General features: G+C 37.1%; 1 protein-coding gene across 3 annotated transcripts in view; it reads right to left on the reverse strand.

Moving 5' to 3' along the window:
• LOC135476702 (beta-1,4-N-acetylgalactosaminyltransferase bre-4-like) overlaps window positions 1-20029 on the reverse strand; it is a 37272-nt gene that overhangs the window by 2478 nt on the left and 14765 nt on the right. For 2 of the 3 annotated variants that reach the window (XM_064756819.1, XM_064756825.1), the window contains 7 exons: window positions 10966-12631; window positions 9739-9971; window positions 8355-8542; window positions 7466-7588; window positions 6570-6665; window positions 4923-5061; window positions 2182-2200 (listed from right to left, as the gene is read on the reverse strand). In XM_064756819.1, coding sequence (XP_064612889.1) covers window positions 2182-2200; window positions 4923-5061; window positions 6570-6665; window positions 7466-7588; window positions 8355-8542; window positions 9739-9971; window positions 10966-11287 — 1120 coding nt within the window. In that variant the 5' untranslated portion in view covers window positions 11288-12631. The remainder of the gene's footprint in view (window positions 1-2181; window positions 2201-4922; window positions 5062-6569; window positions 6666-7465; window positions 7589-8354; window positions 8543-9738; window positions 9972-10965; window positions 12632-20029) is intronic. The other variant, XM_064756834.1, reaches the window with a different exon arrangement.

Raw genomic sequence — 20029 nt, forward strand, 5'->3', positions numbered from 1 at the left:
CTCTTAGGTGGATGAACCAATCAGAATTAAGCAAAATGTTTGCTTGAATAATGCTAAATTTTAGTTAAAATAGTCATTAAATTGTGAAACTTTGCCATTTACTCCACCATCCTGCAAAAGAAACATCTTAGTAATCAGTGTCGTAAGTTGTTGACTTTCCATTATTCACTCATTTCACTTTCTCAGTGTGATGGTGTTTCATACTGTTCATTAAATATCTTTAATGAAAATCATTGCAAGGCGAGATGGGCCCACTTTCACGAAACTTTGTAAATCGATTTTCTCGTAAATGACATCGCCTTATGGCATTATAACGTAGACAACATCTTTCATGAAAAAAAAAAGATACGAGAAATTATGACTTACAACGTTTTGTGAATGTGGCCTCTGGATCCTACATGACGTTTACATGTAAATAGAGCATAATTTAATCATTTCTTTCAAAAATTTTTAACCCATAGTCCCCAAGAATATAGCTCATGCTCAAAATGAATAACTCGTGCAAATAAAGGTTTCTACAAACATCCGCTCTGGCAAACCAGAAAAGCACCATGAATTCATTCGTTACAATTTGTGTCACTGACTTCTACAAACTTTCGGGTTGTCTGACAAATGAGACACCCGAACTACTAAGTAAGGAGTTACATTATTCACATAGCATTCTCTTACTTTCCCTTTCAAAGACTTTTATAGCGACTGTGCTAAACATTATCACCCAAGCAATAAAAAGTCATGCCCCATTTTACCATAAGATGTGCAAATAAATATAAGGCATCAGAATGTATATTACATATTGCAAACATTCCAGACAGCATCCCCATTTTTAATGGCTTTCCAAAATAAAATGAAAAAATTTCAAAATCAAAAACGGAAAAATAAATAAAATTTGAACACTTCATTGTTATACGGTAAATCAACATTACCAACTCACAAGGAGGGATCCAGCCAGTCAAAACACAGGTTTGGTTATCTCCCCTTAAAACATGAATGTTTCTTAACTTTATCTGCTTGCATTTAGTTGAAATCATCACCCTCAGAAGTGGCCGAACAATGTATGTTCAGAAGAAAATTCCGATTATAATGTGACCATTTACATTTTTACAAAGGGCTCCATGTCCACACATATAATAGGTTATAAACTTTTTTTTATTTCACTCTATAAAATCGAAAATTAAGTTACAAAAGTTACAAAACAGCTTCTGATCTTATCCTCATTGTATACCATAGCATATTTAAAGAGGCTATAACAGAGATTTGGGGAAATAAATCCTTATTGGCCAAACAATTAAATTTTCTGTCTTCACCAAGAACAGCTTAAATTATTAAATTTCACTAAATACTAAACTAATACCTGTACTATTTGCAACATTAAAATTATTCTAAGGTTTGAAAAAGTTATGATGTGGGACATGTGTAAATTCTAGGAGCTTTATTACCATATTTTATAACAGAAACAAATGCATGAATAAGGCTAATATTCTGTGAAAAATAATTATTTCGCCTATTCTAAAATAACAGCAAAAATTTGACTGGAGTTGCACTGATTGATGTTTTGCCAAAATTCTCCAGTATACATGTAGCCTATGTAACTTGATAACAAAATAAAGAGTTTAACCACTCTGCCATCATAATACATGTATACAGTGTTACTTTTTATGTACATCTGAAAGCTTACAAAATACATGTATTTTTTTTTTTTTTTTTTTTTTTGATTGGTGTTTTACACCGTACTCAAGAATATTTCACTTATACGACGGCGGCCAGCATTATGGTGGGTGGAAACCGGGCAGAGCCCGGGGGAAACCCACGACCATCCGCAGGTTGCTGGCAAACCTTCCCACGTACGGCCGGAGAGGAAGGCAGCATGAGCTGGTCTTGAACTCACAGCGACCGCATTGGTGAGAGGCTTCTGGGTCATTACGCTGCGCTAGCGCGCTAACCGACTGAGCCAAAATACATGTAAGTGTAGAATACTACAATATTCCTCAAACCATACATTTGGGAGCCTGTTAGTCTGCATACTCACATTTAGTATCCCTATTGAAAAAAAACAGCTTTCCCTCCACTCAGGGGAAGGCAAAGAGATTAATATGTTAAGATATATATGTATGTTTAATCACATTCCAGTTATTAATAAAGTTACCCATTCCAAGCAAAACATTGAATGACCAAAATTATTACCATGGTCCTTTTCCAGTTGCTAGATTAAAATGAACAAAAGATTTACAGTTTTCATCAGAGTGTGTGTATTTTTTCAGTTTCAAACAGAGATTTTATTTTATTTACTCAAGAATTCTTGACTTCATGTATGATGAACATCAGTTTATGAGCGGAGTTCCCTGATAACCCATGACCCTTCACCCAATGTACCTGACAAACGTCCTGGCTTGAAACCACAGGCCCTCGTGCCTGTCCTACATTTCTGGTCATACTACTACAATATATGTGTACTGTATATAAAGAAGAACAAGGTTGGAAACAATGTTTTGCCGATTACAGAAATAAAGTATTTCTCCGAGTTTAACACTCATCTCTACCTTGTGGTTTGTTTTACATCGCCAACAGTTTGTCCACATTATCCACAATATGGACAAAATACATCAAAATTTAACCGCCTGGCATTCTGGGACAGAGTCGACAGAACAAAATGGCGCAGCATCCAGATAAAGCACTAATCTATTTTTGATGGATCTGATGGATTCTGTCCAGGTGGTGGATATTTCCAACAAATTACAGGCTGCTTGAGGCTCACAGGACACCATGATGTACAGATGAGTGTAAAATGCTTTATTTCTAAAATCGGTAAAACTTTGTTTCCGACCATGTCATTCTTTATATATTCAGTACACTTACAGTAGTATGACTGGGCCTATAGGATTGATACAACGGCCTGTGCTGTAAACCTAAAGCCCCAGCAAGAAACTGCATGAATGCCTGCAAGCTTAATGATCAGGATGGGATCAGTTGTGGTGGGAAAGCTTTGACCGCAAAACCAGAGAGTTATGTGATGCTGTAAACAGGATCATTTCATTTAATACTGGTGTCAAGAAATTTGTTCAGACACAAGAAACCTAACACACTCTTTAGACAACAAGGAAGTTCTCTCATCACAATTCTTTTAAAAGGACCAAGTGTTTAAGATCACATATTCCTCCCATGAAGGCTTCATGTTGTCTAAGCCAAATTGTAAAAACATTATTTTCTGATTAAAAATATTGTCAAATTGTCATAATCCTTACTTGGAATATTGACAGACACCTCAAAAACAACAAAAAAAAAAATAACCTGTTTCAGCAAAACAAACACTCGTGTGTCACACAAGGCTTGTGTCTTGATCAGACAAGTCCAGCTTGAACTGTTAATGTGTGAGTTTGATTGTTTGTAGATAGTTAACAGCACCGTCTCCCCATCTACTGATTCATGTGGTTTTGAAGCTACAATGTACCAAAGCATCGTCTTATCCATTTGTGGCACAAAATCACCACTTTAAAATTCAATATGGATGGTTATATACTAGAATGGTAGTTATCCAAAATCAGATATAGAAACCATCTGAATTATGACTCTCAAGTGGCACAGGATGTTATTAACTGCAAAAATAACAACACAGGCATTAGATTTTTCTTAAATACACAAATTCTCATTGTGTCCCGAAAGAAGGTATCTCTCCCAAGATGGGTAAAAATCAGGCAGTATCAAGTGAAATTTTGCCATCTGTGACAAACTGTATCAGTTTTGCATCTTGACATTGATTTCATTTACATTTAAATTCTACACTTTTCCGTACTTGAAATTAATCTAATGCTACTCTACAAACAGTTCCGAAGGTAGCCCTGGTATACCTGCAACGCAGGTGAGCAGCACTACTATACCCCAAAATGGCCACTTCACAGCACAGACAGAAATAACCGTGTTGTGATAACCTCAAAACATCAAAACCTGCATTTTTTTTAGCAGAAATGTAACCTGTTACACATAGAGGATGTAGATCTCTGCACAAAGAATTACCATGGTGATGTCAGGCCTAAAGTACTGCTCAGCCACCATGGTGGTTTTCTGAACATCAGGGTCTGAGCATCTCATACAACAGACAAACAGCTCTCGCAAAGGTGAAATCAATTTACTTCACTCTAGTGTTCTACACCTTGCTTTAACAGGCTATCCTTGAAAACACTTCTTGACTCTTCTTTGTTGGGTGTAAACCAACCCTACCAGAACAAATAGGTTAGGATGGATGGCAATTCTATTTTTTTTTGTCTTCTGGCTAATGAAGAAGTTTTTAAAGAAATTACCAGAGGGAGAAGAACAAACCACCAACCAAAATAAGAAAAATAACTTTTATTCAAAAAATCTTTAGAATGGGCTGTTTTTGAAGGGTCAGTCAGGTAATACCCTGTGAAAATATTTTAATGACGGCCTTACAATTATATCACGTAATGATCTTCATTCCGGAAACAGAAAGGGAAGGTGGGAACCTGGGAAGAACAGTTCTACTATACTTTTATAAAACAAAGACTCAGAGATTAACACACAGCCTAAACTACGATAGTTCAACTTGGTTGATTTTCTAAAAAGCTTGCCCTTTTCAGGTTTAGGTTTAGGTTTCAACCCTCAACTGTCATCAAAAGATCAGTTTTATGTACTAGTTTTTGTTCAGCCATCCATTAGAAACTCCTCTGAAACACATCTAACTCCAGTCCAAACTGTCCAACTGACAAACACTTAGAAATACAAAACTTAATAAGGCTTTTGAAATCACCAAAAGAGTTTTCAATGACATTTCACGGAAAATGCATGACACTTCTGCAAAGGAGTCACCTTGAACACTCTCTGTAAAAATGTCATTCGATAGGTTACCGAAAAAATAAGAATGCTCAATGCTTCTACACCTATCTTTTGTAAATGTAGCTGTTTTCACCTACCTTTTTCACTTCCTCTTCATTTATTTCCACATAGACCCAGGTGTACAAAGGCCTCAGCTCAACTTTATTCACTTTGTATTTTAAACTATTTAAACCATCAGAGGCGAAGCGCTTTCGGCCCTGATATAAAAGACCCATCCTGAAAAGACAATCCACACCGTATCATGCCACATGTAGATCTGACATGACAAGAGTGCCACTATTCAAATCATGAGATGTGGGAGAGTAGATAGAATATATATTATACAGCTGAAGGAATTTGCTCAACATCAAAATAAACAGTACAGTGTCAAACATATTGTAAAACTTCCACCTTTTCAACCACTAAAGCACTTTTTTTCAGATGAATTTATGCATACAATTATCATAAAAATGATGCTATTAAAACACGATTTGTTTGTGTCATTAAAGATGCAAGCTTCAGTCGATGTTGCGAGTTCAAATCCAGCTCACGTTGGCTTCAGTATATATCAGGAGGTTTCTCCGAAGGCACATTTTACTTCTCCGAAGGCACATTTTACTTCATAAAATTCTGCAAATTGTTCCTCTACACCCTATTGTTCTTTCCGCATGTTTCAAAATATTGGTTGCAGAAGTTGTTGAAAAAGTTGAAGAATTAGGATAAATTGTGCAATGTCAAAGCCTTCAAGAACTGGACTTGAACAGCGCATCTCACTCAACGAGATGATACACTGATGTAGAATATTTCACCAGTCTAGAATATTTCACCTGTCTAGAATATTTCACCAGTCTAGAATATTTCACCTGTCTAGAATATTTCACCAGTCTAGAATATTTCACCTGTCTAGAATATTTCACCAGTCTAGAATATTTCACCTGTCTAGAATATTTCACTTCTACAATACTTCAGGCTTCACAGGTCAAGGAACCCAGTGCCTTTACATAGCTGGTGAAAAACGGCTGCACTTTTCACCCTTCACATACCTGACAAACCTGGACACACCTACTGGCATGACTTCTGAGAAACCTCCTGATATATACTGAAGCCAATGTGAGCTGGATTTGAACTCTCAACATCGACTGTCTCGTGCTGGTTATCTGAACTCGGGCAACGTGGACTGCTCGACCACGGAGGACACGGTTATGATAATGTTAACAGGACTTAACCTGAAGGTATACTATAAACTTTTTTTTATAAATTTCCCTTTTTTTCTTTCTAGAAGTGTTTAAAAAAGTGGCAGTTGTAACATCATTCTCTAAAATGCTAACAATCAACAAAACAGTTAAAACTGTCTTTTTTCAACTGTTTTGACGTTTTTAAACAGATTAGTTTTTGGTAAAAACAAAACATGAGTGTCACATACACAAAAACTTTCAATCTTCATTGTAAATTAATCAGTGACAAGTTAATCTGCCTTTAAACATTTTCACTGTGTTTATTTATTTATTTCATTGGTGTTTTACACCATACTCAAGAATATTTCACTTATAAGAAAGCGACCAACATTATGGTGGGTGGCAAACATGCAGAACCTGGGGAAAACCCACAGCCATCCGCGATTTGCTGGTAGACCTTCCCACATACAGCTGGAGAGACTTTTAGTGAAATCACTTAGCAGTTATTATATACATGTATAAGTATATAGTACCTTAATCAGAATTTACCGTTCTTGAAAGACGTCTTACCTTTCAGGATTGGCTTTATCTTTTTTGTGTGACAGCATTTTGTATCTAGCCACTTTTATTGGATAACGTATAATTTTATAGCCCTTTGCTACAATCCTGAAAGAAAATATCAGAAAAGGGAAATAGAAGATGTGGTGAATGGTTGGAGATTTGTGGGGTTTAAACCTCAGGGTAACATTATCCAATTATCATTTTGTATTAAAAGCAATATAACAACAAATCTACACTTTATTTATGTATCGGTTAGTTGTTTAATGCCAAACTCATCAATTTATCATTAATATAATGGCTGTCAGTTTTATGGGTGGAGGAAAATGAAGTGCCTGGGATAAACCACCGACTTTTGTCAAGTAACTGACAAATTTACCAATGTGTGACATTCACATATGCACGCTGTACCGATGGAAATAAGTGAACAGTTAAGATTGTTCAAACGGCCCAAAGAGCACTGTCAACCGTTTATGGGGTCACTTAAGACCCCATCATGAATACATGTAATAAAAGCATGGGAATCAACGAATTCCCTGTCCAATTCCAGACTTGAACCCGTATCTCGTGTGTCCTTGTAATTGAAAGACTGTGGAACAAACTTCTCAGGGTGACATGTTTGGGTGTAGATCATTTTCTTAAACCAATGTATTTCAATGTATCTCATTTTCAACAGCCATCTTTGATGAAACCTAAACTGCTGAAATGCAATCCACTACAAAAGAACAATAATTCATGTACGTCTACAAGTATATGGGGAGATTTTCCGGGTGATTCAAGCAGCCTTGAAGAGACAAATCAGCATAGTGTTCCTTTGATTTTAAAACTTTATCACTGAAAAACTACAGTGTATGCAGATGTTGCATTTAACTGGTCAAGCAAGTGGATTTTAACAGTTACACACTTACCTATTGTGCATATCATCATCTTCTCCACCCCAGCCAAAAAACTTGTTTGAAAAACCATTTACGTTTTTCATTTGATCTTTGGTCAATGCACTAACCCCTCCAAATATAGCCTCATAAGGTAGCCTGCAAACAGCAATGGTAGACATAAAGACTTTCTAAATCAAAAGTAGATTCAAACTTGGATAGTCATAGGAGGCCAAGCCAATTTACATCAAAGAACTGTACATGTACGTGAAAAACGCACGGTGTTAATCCAAAGGATTAAATCATTATGTGTGGAAGGTCAGTAATTCAGCCATTGTATGCTATCAACAGGTGTATTAAACAGATAGCAGATAACACATACCTATGTGACACTTTCTTCTGGGAAAATAGCCATGTGAGTGTTGAAGTATAAAAAAAAAAAAAAAAATCCTAAAAAGTGTTTGCATGTGAACGTTGGCAGAATCAAAGAAACATCTCTGGTGTTAAGCTTTCTTGACTTTACCAGGTTCACCGTGTTATTACGAATTCAAAAATACACAAAACATTGTTGATATGGTTTTTACCGTTCGTTTATGACATGACCTTCTGATGTCAATAATAACAGGGTGGAATGATTTCATTCCTTGAATTACTGTAATTCTTCAACCTTTTAGCATGTTTGCAAGGTGATTATTTGAGGATACTCGATGGCATTATTCTGATGTAATCTGATAAAATTTTACTTTTCTTTCCAACCAATCCGAAGTTTTTGTCTCCAAAATAAAAACAAACATGTGCATAAATAGCACTGAAAGTTGCTCTTTCATGTGTAAAAAGGTTGAGCAACAAAAGTAACACTATTTTGTGTTTTTTTTTTGTGAATGTTCATAGCGGAACACCCTGACTAGGAACAGCAGTTTATTACCTGTAGCCCATGGTGTCTACGGCAGCAGACATGTGCCTGGGCTGTTCAGGGCATGAATATATATTCCTCTCATCTTCTGGTATCAAATCCACATCGTGGAAAACAAAGCACTGGTAGTCATACAGCTTCAACGCTTCAACAAACCCAATGTTCATCAACATTGCTCTATTGAACTTGGTTGGCATAGCCTGAAACAGAGCAAAGGATCGTTTAAAAGAAACCCAAATTCCACATGTTACACTTGTATGTACTGAACTTGGTTCTGTTGGCATTGCCTGAAACAGCAGAAACGATAATTTAATCGAAACCCAAATTCCATTACACATGTATGTAGTGAACTTGATTCTGTTGGCATTAACTGTTGACATTGCCTGTTGATATTGCCTGTTGACATTGCCTGAAACAGCACGAAAGATCAATCTAACTTAAAAACTACTGCCATTACTAAACTTTATATTTTATTTGTAAGTGAACTTTTAAATATTGGTATTACCTTACACATCACCAAAACATTATTCCTCATTATTAAACACAACTGAATTCAACTTTGCCTGAAACTGCAGAAAATAATTAGTCTATTTGACACAATTCTTAACTTCATTATCAAACTTAGTTCAGTAAAGTTTTGTTGGTGCTTCCTGAAAGAGTACAAGGAAAAACTGGCTCATGCACATCGGCATTGCCTCAAGTCCTACCTTAAAAGAAAAAACATGTGCATGTACATGTCTCGTAACTACGCTTATTGATTTATAACGTTTCACTTATACGACCGTGACCAGCATTATGGTGGGAGGAAACCGGGCAGAGCCCAGGGAAAACAAGTCCTGCTTTAAGAAACATACATGTGCATGTCTTGTGACTTGGATGATTGATTTATAACATGGATATTACAACCATGGTTAAGATGAAAGCTAAGTGTATAACCATGACAACCACGATGTAAGTACAGCCATGTTACCTTTAATAACCCCAAAGTGCTGCTTTGTTAGTTCTATGCCCTAGCTCACTTACGACTTATTGGCCCCTTTTATCCCTTCTATGCTCTTCATTATCTGTTCTATGCACTTCCTTGTCAGTTCTATGCACTTCAATATCAGTTCTAAGCACTTCAATATCTGTTCTATGCACTTCATTATCAGTTCTAAACACTTCATTATCAGTTCTAAGCACTTCATTATCAGTTCTAAGCACTTCCATGCCAATTCTATGCACTTCCTTGTCAGTTCTATACCCCACTTTACCATCCTTGGCGTTCCTCAAGAGTTCTATGCCCCATTACCAATCTTATGCCCACCCTTATCAGTTTTACATCCACCCTTACCATTTTTACACCCACCCTTACAGGCTTTGTGCTCACCCTTACCAGTTTTGTGCCTTCCCTTACCAGTTCTATGACATATATGCCATAATCCAGCTGTTGGTCTTGTAAAAACTTGTGCATGTGCTGCAGAAAGACTTTGAGATGAGCTTCTCGGTCTCTATATGGGATGATAATGGCAACACGATGACGAGACACACAGTCCTTGGGTTTCCATCGGCCACCAGGCAATAGATCGGGATAGTTAGCCTTTATTTCATCGTAGCTTTTTATGGATTTGTCCACAGACACTGCCCCACCTGATGTGAGAAAACAAGAAATATGCTGAATTCACTCTGATGACAGTCATAAATATGGCACACATTAAATATACAGCACTTTAAATCTTCTACAAACTCAATCACTTTTTTTAAGTTAGTTGAATTTATGCAAACAATTACCATGGAAACAACACTAAAATTATTTTTTTTCTCAATTAATACACATGCTTCATTAAACTGTGCAAATTATATCTGTACAACCCATTGTTCTCTCAGAATGTGTCAAAATGTTGGTTGCATACGCGATTGAAAAGGCTGATTAATTAGGGTATGTAGCATTTACCTGTAATACAAATATGTAACAGCATATGTACATGTAACTGGTCTTCAATCACCAAAGTCCTGGATCTAAATGTATGTCTACAATCACTTGCATGCCGTGTTTGCATGGCAAACCATGTCAACACATCAGCTTTCATGAATGTGCTATTTATATAGACATGCATGTAGACTCTGCTACTGAACAAAACCGTACAAACAGATGATGAAATTTATATATATGATCAGTGTACATGATATAAGCTCTGCCAAGCCTTCAGTATGATCAATTCAGAAAATGACCTTTCAGGCATGGTATGCACACATTTTCTCCTTCAGAACAGGTAATATTGGAAAGCTTGCTGAAGGACAAATATTTGAATGCTTGATGTACATAACTTTAACTGTTGACTGCCAGGCTTCCTGCGACTGAAGGCCTCAGCATGAAGAGACAGCGAAGGAAACCTGGCAGAACCCTGGGGAAACCCATAACAATCTGCAGATTGCTGACAGGCCTTCCCATATAGGACGATAGGAAGGCAGCTTGACTTGAACTCATCGTGACCACATTGGAGGTTCTAGGATAATACATAAAGTATCCCCTACACGCAGAGTAAAATTTAAACCAGCATTTCTACTACATGTAGTATAGATACAAAATGCAGGTAGGACCTATAGTACCAGTATAATCAAGATATATGTAAGTTTGACTTACGTAAATTTGGTGGTATAAAAGGACAAGCCTCGTCTTTCCTTGGTAAGCTGGCATTGGCATTTAGTGAGGGACTAGCTATGCCCAAACGGTCCTTGTGTCGCAACTGTCCGCTGACAATGAAGTCTCTAATGTCTACAAATTCTCCTGAAGAGTTCTGTTTACCAACAGGGGCAATTTTCGATGACACTAACACAGCCAAAGGATGGTAATACTGGTAAAAAATCGAACTGACACCAAACTGCAGGATGATCAGAATCACCGTGGTGACAGCAGCAACCTTGAACACATTTTCTTTTGTGCACTTGGAGGTTTTCCCTGTCATTTTGACACGTACTGAAGAGTGAGCTCCCCTATCTGAGCTCTTCACACAGAATTAAATTTTATTGCACCATTGGCATATCCCAAAACAGACATACACACATAAAAGTTTGCACTCCAACCGATACACACTTCCTTGAACAGTTTAACATGAAGGCCGTACAAAAGTACGGCAATAGCTGTGCCAGCACACTTTATATATATAAACCATACAGATCATGTAGATGATATCTTGTAGAATAATAAAAACACACCAAAAATATTTTTAAATTTGCAGTGCGCAAAAAGAGCTACTGCCAGCGTGATATCAAACTTCACAACTATTTTTCACCATGACAAAAAAAGTTTTCTTTTCAACTGTAAAACAAAGTCCGATCAAGACCCTCTCGTTCTGAGCACGACAGAAACATACCATGGATATGCAAGTGTATGAATCAGAACCTCAAAAACTTCCTCAAGTTTCCCAGGTCAAGATTACCTAAGAGAGAAGCCACACATAATTTCACAGAAATCCTGGCTTCCTATGCCTCAGTATTATGCGCAGAGATCCTTCCAAGACATGTGAAACTTTCCTGTTCTTGCGTTTTACTTCGCTCTATTCCTTGCACACAGACTTAGTTTTAGCACTGGCTCTAAGGATTCAAGTCATTCTGGTTTCACTGTATGTACTTGTATCTTTCACCTAGTTTCTACTTAGCAGCATTCTGGTGGAGAATACAATGCAGTATTCACATGCTTTTTCTTAATACAGTGCAAGATTCATTTGGTTGCAGTATTCACATTGCTTTTCAGAGTGCCAGTCACTCAATCCTGGTTCCAGCACTGGTGTCAATTTTCTTGTCAGTCACTCGGTTTTGGTTCCAGCACTGATCTCACTTTTGTTGCTTGTCACTCAGTTTTGGTTCAAGCACTGATCTCACTTTTGTTGCCTGTTACTCAGTTTTGGTCCAAGCACTGATCTCACTTTTGTTGCCTGTCACTCGGTTTTGGTCCAAGCACTGATCTCACATTTGTTGCTTTGTCACTCGGTGTTGGTTCAAGCACTGACGTTACTTTGGTTTCCAGATTTATGAGCATCCAATACATTAATCTATGATTCGCACTGTCGGCCTTCAGGATTCCAGCGAGTACGTTTTGCCATGCTACAGTTCCGCGGTCGAGGTCATTTTCTACAGTTACAGGTAGTCCATGTCTTCTTGGGGCTATTAATGCTGCTAAAGTTCACAGTTCTTAGCTTAGGTTGGCTGTGCATGGGGCCGTACAGCTTGCCACAGTGTCTTTATAGGCAGTCACATGGGTGCACAGATGTACAAGGGCCTAAGAAAAGAAGACCATTCCCAGGAGAACCCTACAAAAGAAAAAAAAGAAAATAACAGTATAATAATAAGGCTGCTTATGATAGAATAAGCAAGCACATTTATGTAATTCACAGCATATACATTTAAAAAAAAAAAAAAAAATTACCAAACATTATGAAACTGTGCTAACCAAAATGTGATTAGCTCAGATTAGCTGCACGTAGGTGTCATGTGGTGAAAATTAGTACAATTACACTGACTGATTGACTACATGAGTGACAAACAATGTACACGTAAGTTTCTGATGAAGATAATTACTGCAGAGTTTAACTATATGTATTTATGCAGGTGAAAAAACAAGCTCATGCAGTCAGCCCACCTAACAAATAAAGTTAACAAAATGTTCAGACTTGCAAATGAACAGATTTATTAAAACAGAAAACATAAAATATATGCACAGTACTAGAAGTCCGCTTCTGTACTATACAAGCTTTCAAATAAGTACCCTAACAAGAACATTTTCGGGTATCAAATCCGTTCTTAACAAAATTCCCACATAAATATAAACACCGGGAATCTTCAACACATTAGTTTGATTTAATAAATAAGATTTAAGATTTGTCAGTCATGCCTTGAAGAGTTAGGCCGGCTATGTATGTATGTATGTATGTATGTATATATATGCACATACTGTATGTGTATCACTATACTCAGCTCTCATCGAATGGTTCACCTCATCAAACAGCTGCAAACTCTGGACATTTTTCATGCTTGTCTCAAAATTTGTAACCTTAGGTACCAGTACTGTAATTCTTCAACCTTTTCACATGGTTGCAAGGTGTTTATTCAAGCATATTCTGAAGGCATTATTCTGTGTTGACTGATAACATTATACTTCTTGTGAAGCCCTAAAACTGGCCAATCCAACCAATACAGTTTTGTCACCAAAATCACATTAAAATGATGCATAAATCTCACTGAAATTGCTCTTCCACAAGCGTATGTTTTACACATCTGCCTCATTTCCGAGGGACAAATCTACCAACCAGACATGTATTAATTTATCTATTTATTTGATTGGTGTTTTATGCCGTACTCAGGAATATTTCACTTATACGACGTCAACCAGCATTACGGTGGAAAGAAACCGGGCAGAGCACAGGGAAAACCCATGACCATCCACAAGTTGCTGACAGGCCTTCCTACATATCAACCATACATGTCCTAACTGGTGCGTTTTGTATAACGTTGGATTATCCATGACTCATACATGTGATACTACATGTAGGTGTACACGTGGCTGTATATAGGAAATGACACAGCTAGTGTGACACACCTGGATTTAGTAAGCCAAATCAACACATCATCATGTCTTTCAATTAAATATTTTAATACAGGATCAACCAAGCCTAAAATCGCAAGGGAAGGTAAAACAATCAATCACTTATACGACGGTCAAAAATTCTCCTGTGAAATTCTCAATGAGTCAGACATCACTATAATTCAATGTCATTTATGCGTCAGAAAAGTTAAATGACCAGGAGCCATGACGGTCAACCCAAGATATAAACAGTTGAACATCATTTACATCTGGAGTCTTGTATGTTGATTCCAGATTAATTCACAAATAGATGTTGACAGTTATAACGACTTTCACTCTGAATAATTCTTTCATCTAATATTGTTACTTGTTCAAATATTTCTATGGCCTCACTGCAAAACTATGAATATTGCTCAGCCAGCAGTTTTGAGTCAGGTTGATATGCAATGCCTATGTCACAGCTGCGTTAAACCAGTTAACAAGGAAACTAAGGAAGGAGATCAGTGCTGATACACATGTGTTGATGTATAATTATTTATTTGTATACATACGCACAGACGATATTGAATAAAAGATGGACTACAATTTACAGCTGTTGTCTTGGTTAACATATGCACATGTCGATGACTGATATGAGGACATCCATACACTTCCAAAAATAACAGAAAGGAAACTAAGAAAACCTTTAAACATAGAACATATATGTAAAGATTAAAGGTTTGTAAAATGATACATGCCTGATACCAAGCTGTGGTATTTGCCGCACCTCAAAAACCTGAGTGACTATCAATATTTGAATGAAATATTCACAAGTGTGAAATATACTGAAATAAGTGAAAATTGCAACTCAATACATTTTATTATCTTTATTTCTAAAGATTTCTCCATAATGGATACACTACTCACAGCCACTGCTTGTACATATACTTACAGGACATCTTCAACAGAACCAGTTGCATCCTATCTGTATACATGTACAACTGAGTGTACTGTAAAACTTCTGTTGGGCAATATATACATAAATGCATATAGTATACATTACTCAGATGTCTGCAGTTTCCCTACTCCTGACAAACAAATAGCCCAGCCCTTGATCACTTATCTCAACAATTGTATGCCCACAAGCCACTTAATGGCTGTGGGCCATGTTTTAGTTACTACTTACTTATTTAATGTAGGCTTTGTTACGCACAGGCTGAATCCTATGACTTTGTGGTGCAGTGTATGATAAGCCTTTGTCTTATGTACACATTATAACCTGATATGTGTTCTCACTGCGCAACTGAGCATAAATACACATGTACATCTATACATACCTATACAAACATCTATATGTACATGTACAAAGAATGTAGGCCGTGTGGCTATTAAAGCATCACCTAAAACTCATCATATAGCTTCATAGCAGCTACTTATATCAAAAATGCGGCAGTTTTTTTGTTTTTCATCTATTATCTTTATTCAAAGCATAGAGAATATTCCCCTTAAGACGTTGTTTCGTAGTGGCTTTAAGGTATCTAGAGCTACATTGTATGCTGACATTTTAATATGAGCTACAATGTACATGCAAAACAGGAGACTTCGTGATGGAACATCTGTAGAGTCAGGGATAATTACAGAAATTAAGCTCTCATACCGTGTCGGAATAGTTATTTTAGTCCTAGAAACAGGTATATCTTCACATGAATGAAGCCAAACATGACAGATGCCAGGTTTTTACCTGATACATGTAGCAAATGATGCGTTTGTAATGAAGACACAAATTCATCATAAAAGCAAAACCAGTGGTGAATTATTATAAAGTATATTAAAGAGGGAGTGATTGCTTGGGGTTTAATGTCATACTCAACAATTTTTCATATGACAAGTGCATGTAATGTGCCTCCTTGTTGCAGGATGGATTTCCTTTATCTAGTGCTGCTTCACTGAGACGCCTTACCAAAGGCAAGTAAGCCGCAACGCCCAAGCCATTATACTGATACGGGTCAACCAGTTGATGTACTATCCCCTTCATGCTAAACGCCAATGCTATGTGTGCGTTAAGGTCTTAGGTGTGACTCGACCCAAGATTGACCCTGGATGTACCTCTCCTGAAGCGGACGCTCTACCAACTGTGCAATTAGGGCTAAAGTATATTAAGGCCAGTGAGTACATGTATGTGTTTACTGTACATGTATTACGAAGTGCTAAAACAGATGTGTGAGAATTTGGACACAGAGAATATGATAAAACTTTGGGACATTTACTATATTGCAACATCTTCTTACTGTCAGCAACCTGGCATTAATTTACATTTGATTTATTTATTTGATTGCTGATTTATGCAGTACTCAAGAATATTTCACTTATGCGACGGCAGCCAGCTTTATGGTGGGAGGAAACTCAGAAGAGCCTTGGGTAAACCCACGACCAACTGCAGGTTGCTGAAAGATCTTCCCCCTTGCATGATCGGAGAGGATGCCAGCATGAGCTCAGAGCGACCGCATTGGTGAGAGCCTCCGCGCTGGATTTATAAACATAAAACCATAATGTGTATCACTGTGCAGCAATGAAGCTTCACAACAACACTGGTTTGCTGCTCTGCGGCCAGCGGAATTTGGTCAGGAGATACATGTATTACAACAAGCACTGGTTCGACTGGAATGTAAATTTACACCAATGTTTACTTCAGTTCCCAGTAACCGTACACATACAGTAATACTTCAACTTCTTCGCATGTTTGCAAGGTGTTTATTCAAGCATATTCTGAAGGGTTGGAATTATTCTGTGTTGGCTGATAAAATTATACTCTTTGTGAAGCCCTGTAACTGCCCAGTCTGTCCAATGTAGTTTTGTCTCCAAAGTCAAATGAAAAATGTGGATAAATTGCACTGAAAGTTGCTCTTTTTTATGCAAAAAGTTTGAAGATTAAAGGTACCCATGCCAATCATCTCAAAGCATGGCTTTTACTAAATGCGTAGTATACACCACTTTTGTTCATGTAGATAAACATCATTGTGCAACAGTTTAATGATCATGTTTTCCTTTATTTAAAAAGTAGACCTCTATTAAAGGACACAGAATGGCCGTACTGGTCAGTGATATTTTGTAACTAAATTTTGAACCCTTTTGTAGGTTATATGTAGATAATCTTCAAATAATAAACCTTTCATAAGCTACATTTACATGTATTAATCTCAGCTACTTAACACCTCCTTATGTCATGTATTAAAAATTAACATACAACTGCTTTGGGGGCCTAATAGAGTATCTGCCTGGAAGTCGGGAGACCTGGGATCAAACCCAGATTGGGTCAAACCAAAGACTTTAAAAACTGTACTTGTTGTTGTCAGAGACACTGAGAGATTAGAGCAAGGAAACAGGACTCCTTGGCCCAGTGTCAGTATAATGTCACTCAGACTGGGTGGGGTGTCAGGTCTGGTGTCTTCGGCATGATAGTGATGGTGTCTTCAGTGGCGGCAGCACTTTGGGGGCTTGGACTCGGCCTGCCACAAGAAGACACAGCACAAGAACCTAACGACTCCTCATCATGACTGAAAAATCGTTAAGTATGACATAAAAACCCAAAGCATACAAACATATATCCATACATGTACATATAAATCTTTCAGGTTTTTGATCCAAATTACTCAATACCATTACTTTTACAATATAAATTCTACCCTAATTCTTCAACCTTTCTGCATATGAAAAAGAACAGCTTTCAGTCCAATTTATGCACATTTATAATTTGATTTGGGAGACAAAACCAGATTGGTTGGATTGACCATTTTCAGGGCTTCACAAAACGAGTAATTTTATCAGTCTACACAGAATAATGCCTTAAGAATATACTCAAGCAAACACCTTGCAAATGTGCAAGAAGTTTGAAGAATTACAGTTATAAATGATGCACATATTGAACTCCATGTTATCCAGGGACTGACCAGCGCAATGGCCAAAAGTAACACCAATGCCCTTTTCAATCAGATTACCTTGTTCCACTTAATACAAACAGCAAGTTGAAAAGAAGCCCAAATACAAATACATGTACCTAACAGAATCTTTTCACATTTTGTGAATGTATGGTGTGTAATAATTTGTAATTGCCTCAGAGTTGACGTGGCAATGCGTTATATTGAGGAGTTTATATTGAGGTTCACTATACGATGATCAGCTCAATACATGAAGTACTGAAAGATTTACATTCTAGTATATAACCAAGGAAAAAGACACAGTAAAGTCACGAATTCTGAAATTTAATTATGATCATTAATATATCACCATATTCAGTGGATTGCAGTTAATAGAGAGGAATGAAATTAAAGTAAAATGAAAAATACAAATACCACAGTGTCAATTTCCTTAAGCTGTCAATAGGGGAGTTTCAAGTTAGAGCCCTTTTCTTTTTGAAGCTAAAGACACGTCTCACTGCATCATGTGACTTTTGTGTTATGCAACTTTTGTTGACATTAAGTTACCACTCACCTGCTCTTGAGGCACATATAAAAACCCTTTCCTGCAGGAATTTCTAAAGTTCACAGCTCTTCAGATCTTCAGTTCTTTCCATTGTCCATGATCTATTCTAAATAACTATTGTAACTTTTTCAGACGACTATGTTCTGGTAAACAATGGTTTTTTTTAACCTTTATGATATCATCAAACATTTCACGACATGTATATCATCAAGCGACTTGCAGATACGTGCGAGTAATTAAGGCCATTGTCGCATCATTTACAGATATCTGCAAACCATTTAATGATACAGCTGAAAATGATTCAATACTGAATGCTCCATTTTGTCCTGACTTTGATGATATCACTAAATATGTAGTACATTTGATGGAATTAATAATGATGGCCACTCAAGGCCTTGAACAGCTCCCAGAGTAGGGAGCAGATTATGGACTGGCCCTTCAATTTATACCACGCTTACCAAAATATGCTTTTCTTTGCAAGGTGATAAAAAAACCCAACAATCTTTCTCCTGCACAATTAACATTTCTGCCATATCAGCAGACAATCTCAAGATATTGTGCAATGTTGTTCTTACTGAAAAAAACATGCTTTAGGCTGAACTGTACTCAAGCGCAGAATCAACACTGCACCATCTTGCATCAAGGATAAAACTAGCCACAGGGAGCAGTCATTTACAGGTACGCTTCATATCAAAATCTGTAATCTTACACGATGTTATCAAATTCACTTGAAAATATCATAAAACAGTGATTTCATCACATCACCAAGCCATTTACAGATGTAGAACTGTATTAAAATGATCTGATGACACTATTAAAATCATTTGGTGACATGTATTAAAATCATATGATGACAGACTCGGCGTACACTTGACTGTTGTGAATAAATAACAAAACGGCTTGCCATACTGACAACCTTCCCTGCTTTTGTTTTTCTGACGAGGTCTGGTACCCTCAAACACAAAGTTTTTAAGCATGACCTGGTATTAAAGGCTGGGGGTTCCTCCTGGTTTCTGCTCAGTTTCCACACCAGACTGCCTAATACAAATGTAGATAATATTTTCCCAAAGTAGATATTATACAATCCTTCACAAGTATGCACCTTGCCTTGCATTTCGCTCACAATATTGTCATGTATTGATATTCAGCCTAGACACAACGGCTGTATGAAAACATGCAAGTTTTTGTCTCCTAAGGCAGCAAGTAATCCTGAACAATGCACCACCCTTGTTCATCAGGCGATGTAAAACTGCTGTTTGAGGGCCTGTTTTGGAAGAAGTAGCTAATAGCGCATAACAACATGTAACTTCATACAATTTCTACTATCAAGCATAGTATAGCATCTTTTTATATGTCCAAATTAAGGCATTTAAATTTTAACCAAATTCATATCTCCATTCCAGTAAATAATCACTATTGCATACACATTTGGAGTTCACAGTCCTGCTGACATAACAATGATGACTTAATATCCTACATACCCCATAGCACATTCCGTCTTTTTTCCCATCACGATCATCCTGTTAATCGACAGTGCACGTGGTTTCCTATTATACAGTAGTAACCATGGTTCTATTGTCTGAGGTACCGCTTGTTGAGTTGTTGCTTGAAAATCATGACGGGAATGTGCAAAAAGAGATTATCTATGACTGACTTGGACTATACAATC

The sequence above is a fragment of the Liolophura sinensis genome, chromosome 1 (genome assembly GCF_032854445.1).
Source record: "Liolophura sinensis isolate JHLJ2023 chromosome 1, CUHK_Ljap_v2, whole genome shotgun sequence".
Classification (NCBI taxonomy): Eukaryota; Metazoa; Mollusca; class Polyplacophora; order Chitonida; family Chitonidae; genus Liolophura; species Liolophura sinensis.